Source organism: Myripristis murdjan, chromosome 12 (assembly GCF_902150065.1).
Source record: "Myripristis murdjan chromosome 12, fMyrMur1.1, whole genome shotgun sequence".
NCBI lineage: Eukaryota > Metazoa > Chordata > Actinopteri > Holocentriformes > Holocentridae > Myripristis > Myripristis murdjan.
Window position 1 is genome coordinate 24958550 of NC_043991.1, and position 13534 is coordinate 24972083.

The 13534-nt window shown below is 42.0% G+C and overlaps 1 protein-coding gene across 3 annotated transcripts in view; it reads right to left on the bottom strand.

The window, feature by feature from the left end:
- Window positions 1-4308: 4308 nt before the first annotated feature.
- Window positions 4309-13534, bottom strand: part of nup214 (nucleoporin 214) — a 48849-nt gene continuing 39623 nt past the window's right edge. For 2 of the 3 annotated variants that reach the window (XM_030065097.1, XM_030065096.1), the window contains exons 33-36: window positions 12005-12176; window positions 9126-9271; window positions 8071-8104; window positions 4309-5001 (exon numbers count right to left, since the gene is read on the bottom strand). In XM_030065097.1, the coding sequence (XP_029920957.1) occupies window positions 4965-5001; window positions 8071-8104; window positions 9126-9271; window positions 12005-12176 (389 nt within the window). In that variant the 3' untranslated portion in view covers window positions 4309-4964. Of the gene's footprint in view, window positions 5002-5086; window positions 5158-8070; window positions 8105-9125; window positions 9272-12004; window positions 12177-13534 lie in introns of all 3 variants that reach the window. The other variant, XR_003929078.1, reaches the window with a different exon arrangement.

Here is a 13534-nt window from a genome sequence, read left to right on the forward strand (position 1 = left end):
AATGTCTGTTTCATAAGGCGAAAGGCACTGACCGATGATTGATTTTATTATGAGTGATGTCATCATAGAGCGGCCCCTAGGAACCTGCTCTTTAAAACTGAGCGACACGGTTGGTGTGTGTAACTTACTGGAGTGTAAAGCAACCATGCAACGTTCACTGACCACATCTCCACTAATCTCCAAGGCTGCATCAGTTCAAAATATATATGTATACATTTTTTTATTGATGACAGCTTAGTGGTTTTAGTCAGAGAAGCCACAACTCCCAAGGTGAGGAAGGTTTTAAATGCCTCTGTAATGAATTTGGAAGGCAGAAGGGACGTTTGCAAGTTTTTTCTTCACCCAAAAGTGAAAGGGACACTCTCACAGGCACACGGAGCCGTCCTATCTGCGTCGGTCCTGTGCTCGGCGAGATAATAAAGGCAGTGGTGTTTCATCACGCCTTCATTACGCCTCTGTCCGTGAGCTCCACAAGACCGATGACTGATCAGCGCCTCAGAGACACGGACAGGAAGCTGATTGTGGCTGCTGTGTCGTCTGAAGTGAACGCTGTGTCTGATAAAATGGAGCGTGAGCGTCTCTTAATGAAACTTGCATCCATCCATCTCCTGGTTTCACTGCGCTGTTAACAGGAGGGGGGAGAGACAAGAACTAACCTGCATCAGAAACATAGCAACGATACCTTGGCCAGCTGGTGTTTGTATTTGGTTTAATCTCGTTGTTTGAGATTGTCCTCGAAAATGTTATATTCTGTACAGTTCTGCCATTACTTCTGCCGCTAATCCATAAAACCATCAGTGCCACGTGGACTCCTCAGTAAGCTGTTCATCTCTCCTCGCTGGCGTATTCTGTTCAACAAAACCATTCTTCTTGCGATCGAGCCGAGCAGCTCACGCGGACCGATCCTACCGAGCGCTCGCAATATCTTGATCTTTAATTCACACACTTTCAAATGCTCAAAACCCAAATCCCCATGCCCCTCCGCAGTCCTGCTAAGGACTTCAACAAAATCTGACATGGCTCCCGCACACTTTGATGAATACGCTCTCAGACATCAGCAAAGGCTCCACTTTCATTCGATGAATTACACATTTCAGCGCATAAACACTTGTGGCCCCGTGCTACTCATCCCTCTGATGTTGCTACTGTAAAATATGATTTGTTCTGAGGTAACCTGTCGGACTAGATCTGAGCCTTTGAGGTCACCTGTAAGTGAAGTTGCTCTTCTCCAAGTGAAGAGCGTCTCGTGGAGAGCTGCAGCCGGTGCACACCAAGGGGACCGGGGGAGCCAGACCCTCCTCGTTTATGAGGATTAGTGGATTTGAAATGTCCTTATGTACAACTTCAGCTGTCAGAGGGAGACTGAAGCTGACTCTGCAGAGATGCATCCTGATTTGAGTGATCCAGCGCCTCCCATTCCTTCAGAGACCTTCACATGACAGCGTGACACAAACTGTCTTTGGGAGACATGTTGAGCAGACAGAAGCAGTAGAAAGTCCCATTGGGACAACTGGGAGGCCATGAGACCCAGTGCGCGTGCACGCACACACACACACACACACACACACACACACACACACACACACACACACACACACTGGGTACAGTACAGACAAACAGGGTTCCTACAGCTTAAGGAAAGTTTGATTTAAGACTTTTTAAGACTCCAAATGAAATTCTGAGAGCTAATGAATTCTCAGAGTTAGGAAATGCCTGGTGTTTGTCGGCACACTGACTTGGCAGTTTTGCGTTTCTCACTCTGCGTGTGGGGTTCAGCTGCCTTTATTCCCATCGTACCCAAGTCTGAAAAACCTGGCCTTGCACCCATTTCAGCCATGTTGTGAAATGTTGGTTGAATAGTCAATTTTCAGTGAATCTGCACCTCCCCATGTCGTCCAGGGTGCAGTGACAGCTGCCTAGTGACAGTGGATCTGCTGCTCTGAGCATCCCAGCTGCAGACAAAATATGAGTGCTGTTGGTTCTGCTATCCTGATCTGCGTGACATTAACATGAGAGGCATTCGGGATATTATCTACAAAAAAAAACAAAAAAAAAAAAACTCGTACCAACTATTTTGAGATTTCAAACTTCAATGCCTGAAAAACAAACAAACACACAAAGTCCTACTTCCCATGTCTTAGCATTTTGAAAAGACTGGTTTAAGACATTTTACTACCAATTACGGCCTTATTTCTGGGTTAATGGATTCACTGCCTTTTAAGAGTTTTTTAAGGATCTTCAGGAACCCTGCATGAAGAAGCCATGAACATGCCTGCTGGCACAGCAGGAGGTGACCAAGTTAGGAGAGGGGGTGCCGCTAATCATCACCGACTAGGGGAGGAGGTGAAAAAAAAAAAAAAAGAGAATGAGGCAGAGGGGTGGGGGAAGGGTGTGGGGTGGTAGGGCGAAGCTATTTTTATCTGGATTCCACCAAGACAGCTGTCGTCCTCCCGAGTGTCTGTGAGATTTGCCCGCGCTTTCCAGCACAAACAGCAGTGACACGAGGGGGGGGATACGAGGCCAAAAAGAGCGAGAACAGGAACAAGCAGAGTCCCGTGGATCCGGTCACCACCGAGTATCACTGTAACCGTGGTGGTATAATGCAAAATACTTTGTCCTTGATGCTTTCAGTGAGGCCAGTTGTGGGGTGGGTGCTGAAAATCTCATAAGCTGATCGGCTTTAGCTGAAAGCATTACAGACTTCAGGCTCTATAACTGCCCATGTGTCAAATTATAATTCTTTAAGTGAGACATCAAATCAGCTGCTGATTACATATCGCTGCTCAAGCGCGAACGCACAACAAACTAGATTGTATCTGAGGCTTGTTTCAAAGTATTAACGCTCGCTGAGCCCGCCAGCCTAAATAAAAATAAAACACAAAGTACACACGTCCACATGATTCATGATTCCATCACTTGGAGATGTGGGCAGCGCAGCCAGTGGCTCCTGTCTGGTGGATAGAAGGTGCAAAATAGCATCCGAGCCAAGTTGGGTACAGCTGCAGGACACAATCACATGCCACTGAAGGAAAAACAATGTTGGAACGGTCAAAACGTTGCACAACAAAAGCTGTGGGAGCTTTAATATTCAGAGTGTGGACATTGTTTCCCCTCCAGTCTGGTGGAGGGCCTGCTCTCCTTAGAATGGCAGCGGCTAGTCCCGGGTCACATGCCACGACCCTGACTTTGCGGTGCCACTTCAGAGCGGCAGGACCCCCTATCGCCTCGTCAAGTGAGAGACGCAAGATAAGGGAAGACAGAGAGGCAAGCGGCATGTTCCCCGGCTATCAGCCAGACACGTAGGTCTGTTACTCGACTGCCACATGCCACAAAATCAGGGCTCTGATAAAAGCCACGAGACCCCCCTGCGACCGGCCCGCATTCTCCCACAGCCAAATTTGGCCACCAAGTCAGTGAATTCCTTATTGACCACAGAGGAGTGACCTGCACATGGAGCAGGATTCAGAGCTTCCTGCAGCATCATCTAAACATGACCCGAGGGGGTGGGGGCCGCACCGTTTTTCACATTAACCTGTTTTCAGTTTATATAGCTTACAGCAGGGATTTGTTTCCCTCTGTCCGGAGGAAACGCTCAGCACCAGTGTTAACCCCGTGCCCTTTTTCCAACCGTGGGCTAAGCGATCGATGAGAGAGGATTTTTCAGATTCAGCAACATAAATGGCTGCTTTCTGCTTCACGAGACACTTATTTATGTGAAGGACATGGTGAGGAATTCAGATATTATTTTCAGATCCTACCCTCAAAACCCTGGTCAATATTCCTAGTCACTGAGGTATTAACAGAATGACATTAAGACATGTCAAAGGTTACAGTAGCTCTCAGGATTAGGGGGAAAAACACATAATATGCTCATATTCTTTAAACGCTTTTCTGGTTAACAGTCTAATGTCTAGCTCTAAAGCCTTTACACCAGATATTGTTAGTTTTTCTAGACATTTACAGCCTGTGCAGACAATTTAGAAGCTAGACTATGTTTATTTATGAACACAGTTTTAATGAACTTGGTGGGGACTATGGGTAATGTGTTATGGCACAATCATTAGTCAATTATTCTGTTGCCGTGGGTGATGACCTTGGTCAGACGCCTTGGTTAATGCCTAGAGTGTCGAGACTAGGTCCTTAGCACCTTTTTATTCATGAAGGCCACTGTAAGATATCTGCAAGATGGGAGAAAATATATTTAAAATGAATTATGCTTAGTCTTTGTTCAACGAGTACAAACAAAAGAGGCACACGTAGCTGGTGTGTTCTTAGCTAAAACAATTAAGTGTAGTCAGAATGAAAGAATCAGTTTGAGAAACACCACATTTATTTCCAAATTTCAATTAAAAATATACATCATGGGGTTTACTGCAAAAACCTTTTTAAGAAAGAAAATATACTTTTTTTTTTCATCTAAAACCACAATTCTTCCCATTATGGTGTAAAAAGTAAGATGTTGAACTTTTCCTTGAAGCAAAGTGCAAAGAATATCAAACTTTTTGGATTCATGATGGATCTAGAAGACAGTATGAATGTTTCCAACTCTAAGACTAAGACATGCATAAGAAATATGGCATTAGGATGATGCACGTTTCTGCAAGCCGTGCATGGGAACTTTTGAAACACTCAACAATGCAACCACATTAACAGCTCCTGATCATGTTTTACGATTCGTCCTATTTCAGGCTTTGCAGAAAGCTGTGAATAAACGGTGCCATTGTAAGTATCTGCAGTCCTTCAGTTAATAAAGATAAGAATGAATGCATATTTAGCTTAATCCTAAACAAATACTCTGATCAGCTAGGAGAGAATTAGGTTTCTGATCCCAGAGGTTTGCTTTAATCAGCCCTTCCACTCCCATGCAACAGGATCTTCCCTCTCCATTACATTCCCTCTACGTGTGGCACATAGAGCTTGACTGCAGAGAGCACAGCAGCGCTGGACATGGAGCTTTCATAAAACTAGCTCCTCCAACCAGCAAACGTTTGAGAAGCTGACCTGGAGCAAGAGAATAACAGATACAGATCAGACATGAAAAAATCATCAAAATCAGAAACATTTTTGTTTGAGGTAGAACTAGTACCAAGAATTAGCTTATTTCCTCCAGCACAGTCTGGACCTTCTGCAGTAGTCAATCAATACAAGAATTTTGGTCTGAGAATGGAAAACAGGCATTAAATAAAGAGAAGTCGTAGCGTTAAAAGAGACAACTGCATAGTAACATAGGAATCTGAGCACGCATGCACACATGCTCATATGCGCGTGCAAACACACACACACACACACACACACACACACACACACACACACACACACACACACACACACACACTACAAAAGATTATTTTCCTTTCCCATATTTCATAAATCTTATTTGACTGTTGTTTAAAGGGAATCACATCTGCCTAAGCCTGCAAACCTATGAGAGTTTAAACTTGCTTTATGTTGCATTTAAACTGATCTCTGACTTGGATTCTAGTTAAGTGTCTTGTTAAAAAAAAAAAAACAAAAACAAAAAAAAAAACAGCATCTGTAGAGGTATGGCACTAACACACACTGTACAAAAAGATTGAAGTGTATATTTTTGGGTTGTTGCGTTGACAACCAGCAGCACAGCATCAGCCCCAGAGCCTTTTGTAATAATATCTGGCTCAGTCTGCTGGAACTGCAAAGGACTGAAACTTGCAAGGCCGGGGGGGGGATCACATTAAAGGATTCTGGATTGCCAAATAAACTTTATCCAGCATCTGAAAACACACAGAGCCAGGTCACGTTTGTGCAATACCTGCATTACTGTGGGTAAGTGTCATCACTGACCGAGCCAGGGGAAACATATGTGGTAGCTAAGAGGGCTCACTGGGCAGCACGTTGTGGAAACAAGCAAACGGCAAAACATGTACCAACGTGACAGCACAGCATCACGGACATGCCGCAAACTGAAGAAAACACGAGCGCAGGGCGAAGCACACGCAAGAACTTGACAACACATACGGTAAATACAGAAATGTGCAAATTGAGAGAAATAGCAAATGAGAGAAATGCTGCAAAATGCAAATGTCTCACACTGGGAAAGACCAGAGTACACTGATGGTACAGGCGAGCTGCAGCTGCGCAACTTGTGAGCACAACAGTAAGTTTATTTCCGTTGTGATTTTAAAAAGCCAAATTTGTTCTTTAGGTATCTGGCATTGTTCGATAAAACAATAATAGCGATCCGACTGAATTAATAAATACTAAGACAGGCACTGCGCATGGTGAGGGCATTTTGAGACAGGTAGACCCACTTTGCCTTCCCTGATTATTTATCATATTAGAGATAATATATGTAGCGTGTCCATAATCCAGAAATCAGTCTAAACTCGCTGCTGGTTTAATCAGTAACCCTGCTTTCTGGAATAGCTCCCAGGCCATTTACCCACTCTGGCTTTAAGAGATAGCCTCTATCAAACAGTGGTAGCGATGCTCCAAATGATTGGCCAATGATCGGATTTTCATTCCTACTGACTCAATAAGTACTCGCCAAATTAGTCGCGCTGGGAAAACCAATCTATAACACCCAGATCTATATTTACAGTTTGGTAGCCGACGGAAACGTGGGGGCTTCTTGCTTAGTGCTAGTTGTGGTCATGACGTCTCTGGCTTGGACGTTTTTTGTCGTGTCCGAGAACGACTCAAAAAATGCAGCTGGCAACACAAGCCGAAAGGAAATCTCACATGGACAAAGCTCAGCGAAGAATTACAAGAATGAAACTCGTCCGTCACCAATGGAACATCGATCGAGAATATAGATCGAGAGCCATACTCGCACAGAGATAACGAGATAACATGTAATTAATAGGACTTGATCATCAACATATTTGTGTTGTGCATGATGAAGGTTTCAAATGACTTTTAACACGCTTACACCTACGCTACAGAACATGAAACTCACAAATATGTTTATATTCTATATGGACAAAAGCTCTCTTTTCACCACATATAAACCTCAAGCTATGTAAAGTGAACAAGATGTATAATTTGAATTTGAATTTGAATGACAGGGTAATAATATGGGTACAGTAATACTGACAACCACGCACTTAAGAGGAGACAGCAGCTACAATTAGTGTCAAAGTATTTACCACGGCTTGTTAAACTATTTGACTTTTGTTATCAATGATGAATGAAATCTAATCAACAGCTGTAAGTTTCATTCATTACTGATATGAATGATGAATGAAATTTAAAACTGTATATTAGATTCACACTTTATCTCCTAACATGCTGACTGGTATGACAGATTGCTCTCATATTCCCATCGCTGCGGTCCTGGGGGGCACGAGGCAGACTTTCTAAATATTAAGTTTTGTCACAGGCTGAATATGATGAAAAGTAGAGTAATAAGTTTACCCACTGCGGCTTAATGACAGGGCGGTGTTGAGTTTGCAGGCTGCAGTGTGCATTCATACCATCAGCAATTTTCCCCCGGCAATCCTCTCTATCCTTGGCAGCAGAAACATTGTTGCATTTGTTCATAAATCTTAATAATCCCCTTCTTTCCAACTAATTCCCATACATAATACCACAATTTTGCATTCTACTTTTATTGTTTTATTTTACTTTTTCTACTGTTTTACCAATTACAACTGTTTATATTGTACTTAGGGCTGTATTAAATCTCAGTTAACTGGATAAATTAACAAACTAATGAGTAATGAACAGTTGGTTAAACAAAGAGTTTATTTTCTTTCTTAACCTTACTATAATTTTATTCCCCTTATATCTATTAACTTTACTTTATTCTACTTTATATATCATTCATTGTTCTTCACAGCATATTTATTACTCTCTTTTTAATTTCTAGCATGTCTGTCATTGTGTTAATCTGTCTATCCATCTTAACATTGCTTTAAATGAGGATACCTCCTGAATGGTCAACTGAGGTGCAATGAAGGTTGAATGAATGAATAAAAATGAGCTGCAACAATGACTTACAGAAACAGAGGCTCACACACTTTGAGCATACAAACAGAGGCACAGCATACAGACCCACGTGCAAAAACACACAAATACATAAATAATACTTACTGATTTGAGGATCCAAAACTGCCTCCAGAAAATGCTATAAAAAAAACAAAAAAAAACAGAGAAAATAACTTGCCTCTATATTGCTAAACATGATCAATTTTGACAATTGTGCAGATAAAACAGTGAGTGCCATATGACTCAGATGAATAACAAGAACAATCCTTGTTCAAGCCCCATGTCTCACTGAGTCAGTTATCTTCAAGAAACACAGAACTAATGTGCTATGTACGAAACATGAGCTGACACATGGGTGGAAATGTGCTGACTGATAGAGAGATCAAGGGCTGCGCAGAAACAACATAACAGACTTCAGGAGAGGGAGAAGGGATGTGGATGTACATCAAAACCAGTCCAGCCACACAGACACTGGGCTTTGATCTATCTAACAATCTGGGGCATGCATGATCATTTTTACAGTACCGCATTCATGCACATCATCCCCACCAGTAGCATCAAGTCACTGCAGGACTGGAAAATGTGAGCTGACTGAGACCCAGATATGACACTACACCATCAAGGCTGTGCAGTACAGCTGTTTTATTCACAGAAATATTCTAATAACTGCTAATGACTCATACCAATTTCAAGTAAACCGTTTTCCCCGTTTCCAAGAGCATCCGACACAGTCTTGATCTTTGTTTGATCATATCAAGCAACCAGTCATCTTTTTTTTTTTTTTTTGAAGTTTGCCAATGAAAAGCGTAACCTTGAACTTTGTTAGATGTGCTACTACTCAAAAATTAAGGGTACAGAGTCCAGATAAGATTATGCAGGCAGGCTGGCTGGAGGATTACAATTGTAATTTGCACTGTTTGTACAGCTTTATAGGACCAAAAGAGGTAAATACTGGAATGGCCTCAGAGACTGGATGAAGTTTTATCATCATTATTTAGCTGCATCGGTGCTGAACAAATGAAGCACAACTCCACGACAGCTGCTGATGACGCAGCTTTCATATGAATTTAACTAAATATTAGCAGTTAGCAAGACATTTGAAAAAGACGGAGAGGGAGGTAAAGACAGAAAGTATGGGACTGAGGTCTGCAAGGACTCACCTCCACCTTGGGGCTGCTGGCCAAAGCCTGAGAAGCTGCTGGGCTGGGCGGCAAACCCAGGGCCCTGCTGGGCCAGGCTCCCAAATGACGGAGGGTTCTGATTGGCTAGAGAACCAAAGGAGGGGGCGCTTTGTGGTGAGGCGAACCTGAGGAAGGAAGGAGACACAGACAATGTGCTATGGGTTGCATTGCATACTTCACTTTGTAAGTGCAAGGAAAACCTGTTTTTAAGGGGTTGAACACAGAGTCAATAAGTAAAACCGTCCAACTAGCCTAGTGAGCAGATGCTAATACAGTATAAAGAGAAAATGCCTCTGGGCAAATAATATCAGACCTCATTACTTCAAGGGTCAAACACATTAAGACCTGATTTGAATTACAATAGAAGACGTTGCTGTGCTGTCAACACACCTTCCCATCCCTGCTCTGGGGGGCAAAACCACATTTTGGCTGGGGTGAAGAAGAAACGAGCTCAGAAATATTCAGAGCTCAACACAAATATTAAAGGAAACAAAAAATAACCATCAAATGATCTCTTATTTCCATGTTTTGTTATTTTAGATGTGTAAGGTAAACTACACTTAACTGTTAAATCAAGCATCACCTTCATGTGCAAGTTAAGGGTGGCGCTTACCAGAACTCTCAAAAGATCAGCTATTCTTCTGAGAAAAATCTGATCACAGGGAAAACAATGTCTGGACAGCCAAACAACAAACTCTCCCCGACAAGGTTATTATAAACAGTAGCAGAATACAACTGAATAAAAACAGCTCAATGAGTGGGACTGAGAAGACAAAGTGAATGAAAACACTAAGCCGTCGGGCTGAATGTCATTTGACAGTCCTCGCTGGATTAAACCCGCTGACAACTTATTACTGCAAAGACAGAAGGAAGGAAAAAGGATAGGAAAGAGAGAGAAATTACTCCAGTGCTCAGGGTGGTTTACTTGTCTGCCTTGAAGTAAACATGCACGTGAGGTGCAAGGTGTCAGCTGGTGTGTGTGTGTGTGTGTGTGTGTGCGTGTGCGTATTTAAGGGTAGTAGAGGATTGAGAGTTGGGGGCTTAAGTGTTAATCTGTTCTACAGAACCTAGGCTCGATACAAGACTCCCGAGGGAGAGAAAAGAGAGAACAAGCGAGACAGAAGGAGAGCGAGAGACAACAGGCCAGTTTAATCTGCAGGCGGCATGACCCCAGAGTGGGATTATCTGAGTGGAATAATCTAGCGCTGCACAGAGCTCTATAGTTTTGTGTTTGTAGCCATGCCCACTGGTCCCAGCACAGGTTCATGTGGTGGGTGAATGTGGAGAAATTATTTCAGAAGAACGGGTGGGAGGGAGGTAGGAGATGAATTAATCCTGCCTTCTGTAATCTTACATGAAATTCTGCCCTGGAGTAAGGCTGATGCTCTGGCAGCAGGGCCATTAAAAATTTCCCATTAGCTGGTATATTTAAAAGTAAAATATGCATTCATTAAACCTCAAAGTTTCAATGTTATTGCTGACATAAATTTGAAAACTAAATGATACAAATACTGTATTACAATACTGTTACAACTGCATAATGTTTCAAAGTAGAAATACTGTTGGAGTAACCGGGATTTCTAACTGTTGGTGCAGCTGACGTGACTGTAGTGCAAATATAAAAGCAGTAGCACTGCGGTAGAGCTGGACACGACCAACACTGTCTTCAGTCGGCGTAAAGCTGTGCATTCTTGACTGTGGACAATTTGTCATCAATTTTAAACTCTTTTTTTTTTTCAGATACAAAGCCACTATTATGATAAATCCAGCGCTAGCACTGCAGTAGGTAATTATTGAAGAATGAAACAAGACAGCACACAAATAAAAAAATCCATTATCAGGGAACAGTAGAACAACAAGGCATGCCAGGCGTAATCCTTTAAAACACAACTGGACATTTGGCATGATTTTTCAAATGCTATAATAACTTGATTTTTTTTTATTTCATTCTAGTTTTCCCACACAAATGCCAATCTCCTTACATTAGTCTTGCACTGGCATGATGTGCATGGCTGTGCTTGTACCTCTAGTCCTCCGTCCAGCTCTAATGTTCCACACTTTCTGTGAATGTTTTAGTGGAAAGTGGGTGTGGATGCTTGTTTTTAATGTATCACAGCTTGTCGAGGGTTATGAATTCAGCAACTGTCTTAACTTGCAGTGACAACAGAGTGTTGACAGGAAACTAATGAACAGGTCAAGATCGCCTGTATCTGCACTAAAATCACGTGAACTTTCTCTCTGAGTATTGGGCAGCTTTATACACTTCCAATAATATAAATGTTAACAGTTTCAAACGTATGCCAGAGTGTTACAAACTATCTAGCTTAATTTTATTTTTTGCTTGGAGTGCAATGGTGTGCTGTGACAGAGAATATAACATGATGTCACCTCTTTGTGCAGCAATAGAGATCAATTTAAATTAATTAAAAACATCTGACACTGACCAGCTTTTTATTTTGTGGCAGCTGTACCACAGATTGGCCTGCTGTGGGAAACAATGTGAGCGCAAAACCATTTTCTCCCAGCAATGTGAAACGGTGGTGGTATAAATTGAATTGTGGCTTCAGCAGTTTAATACATTAATGGGAAACCTTGTCACTCTGTTCAGATACCAGAATTCTTCAAAAAGCCTGTTCTCTCCTAGGGTTGTTTAGAGTCAGACTCAATAATCAGTAATGTGAGTTACTCAAACATGGCCCTCGAGGTTTGTGATCTAATTTTGATTCATAAAGCCTAGAAATGTCTTGATTTCAAAAAAACAACAGCCTGTCATACTCCAAAAACCTGAGACCAAAGCAAAAAATCTTTGTAAATTTTCTTTGGATTTCCTTTTTTACTGTATGTAAATGGTTTCTTACCCAAATCCTCCCACGTTGGCAGCTGCCGTGCCCTCTCCAAACACCTTACCAGCCGGGGAGGCCATGGCACTGCTGAAGGAGGGGCCTGAACCAAACGCTGCGGCACCACCAAACGCTGGAGAGCCACCAAAGGAAGGGGGACTGCCGAACACTGGAGCACTGCCAAAACCACCTGTGGAGGAGAGTACCAAGTAACTTCATGAAAGGTTGCACCATCTTGTGACAGATTAGAGTTTATCACCCGTTTTAAAGTTACAGAATTTGGTCATCTGCAAATCTTGATGAAGAGCAAAAAGCTCTTAGTTTGGAATGTAAAGGACAATTCCAAGTTCAACCAAGGTGTCATTTTCCCATATTTCCCAAGCAAAGCAACTGGTTGTGACCACAGTGTAATCACTTCTAGAGGGCCGATTATCTGTAATTTACCTTGCTTGTTGTCTACAATATATTCCTATCCTATTTTCAATCAAACATGAAAACAGGAGGCTGCAGCCCTCCTCTGCTGGAACCCTGCTGGCTTGGAGCATGTTCAGGGGATGCAAGTATGATTGGAGTTTGTACATTTTGGCCTCAGGGTGGCTCTACAGGAGAGATCCTGACATCGTCAAAATTAAGAGAGTTCATTCTACAAGGAGCATGTTTGTGCTCACGAAATTTCATGGCATTCTGCCCTTATTGACGTCTAGATATGTTGCCTGTTAGTTAAGTAAACAGATGGACAGGCGGACAGACCGACATGACTGACAGGGTCATCCTGAGGCCCTGCCTGCCAGAGGGCAAAAAGCTTTCTTTTTACTCACTGAAAGTCAAACTTTCTGTGTCTGGTAATTTTGCAATCTGCCTCAAGCACATTTTGCACTCAGTGTGGCACTGACTCTTTGAAAAGTGTTTTTCTAGCATTCTCTCCCTGGTTTTGCTTTGGATAAAAAATTACTTTGTGTGTTAAAATTTCTGCATGTACTGTACCGCCACCTTAAAAAGTTTAAGTCAAGCTGCAATTTTGGCACTGGGACACTTTTTTCAACACTCAGGTGAACAATTGTGGCCCAAAGATGCTTTACTAAGCTCTTTCTGTGACAAGCCAACTGGAAAAATATTTTCAATGGAAATCATTTTTCAGAATTATAGCACCAGCAGTAACAACAATGACACAAAGAGGACACTATTAATTTAGATGTAAAAAATAAATAAATAAATAAATAAACATTTCTCACTGTGTATTCGGAGTACAAACGTAGATTTTAAGGAAATACACAGCGTGACAAGAATTTGAAAAAACCTGGTGTTGGAACAACAGTTTTTAATGTGTTGATACTAAATAATGTATTAATAAATAAGAAGTATCCAAGGGGTTAAAAAATAAATAAAAGACAGTTTCACACTTGGATCTAAAAACGTCTAATATATTCCTGAATTTGAAGTAACAACAGTTTTACTTCCACTTTCCACTGGCTGTTAAAAGGCCATCATGTGTTGCTTCCCCCTTTGAAAAATGCAACCCCAGGCTGCGAGTCCCGTATGCAAGATGAC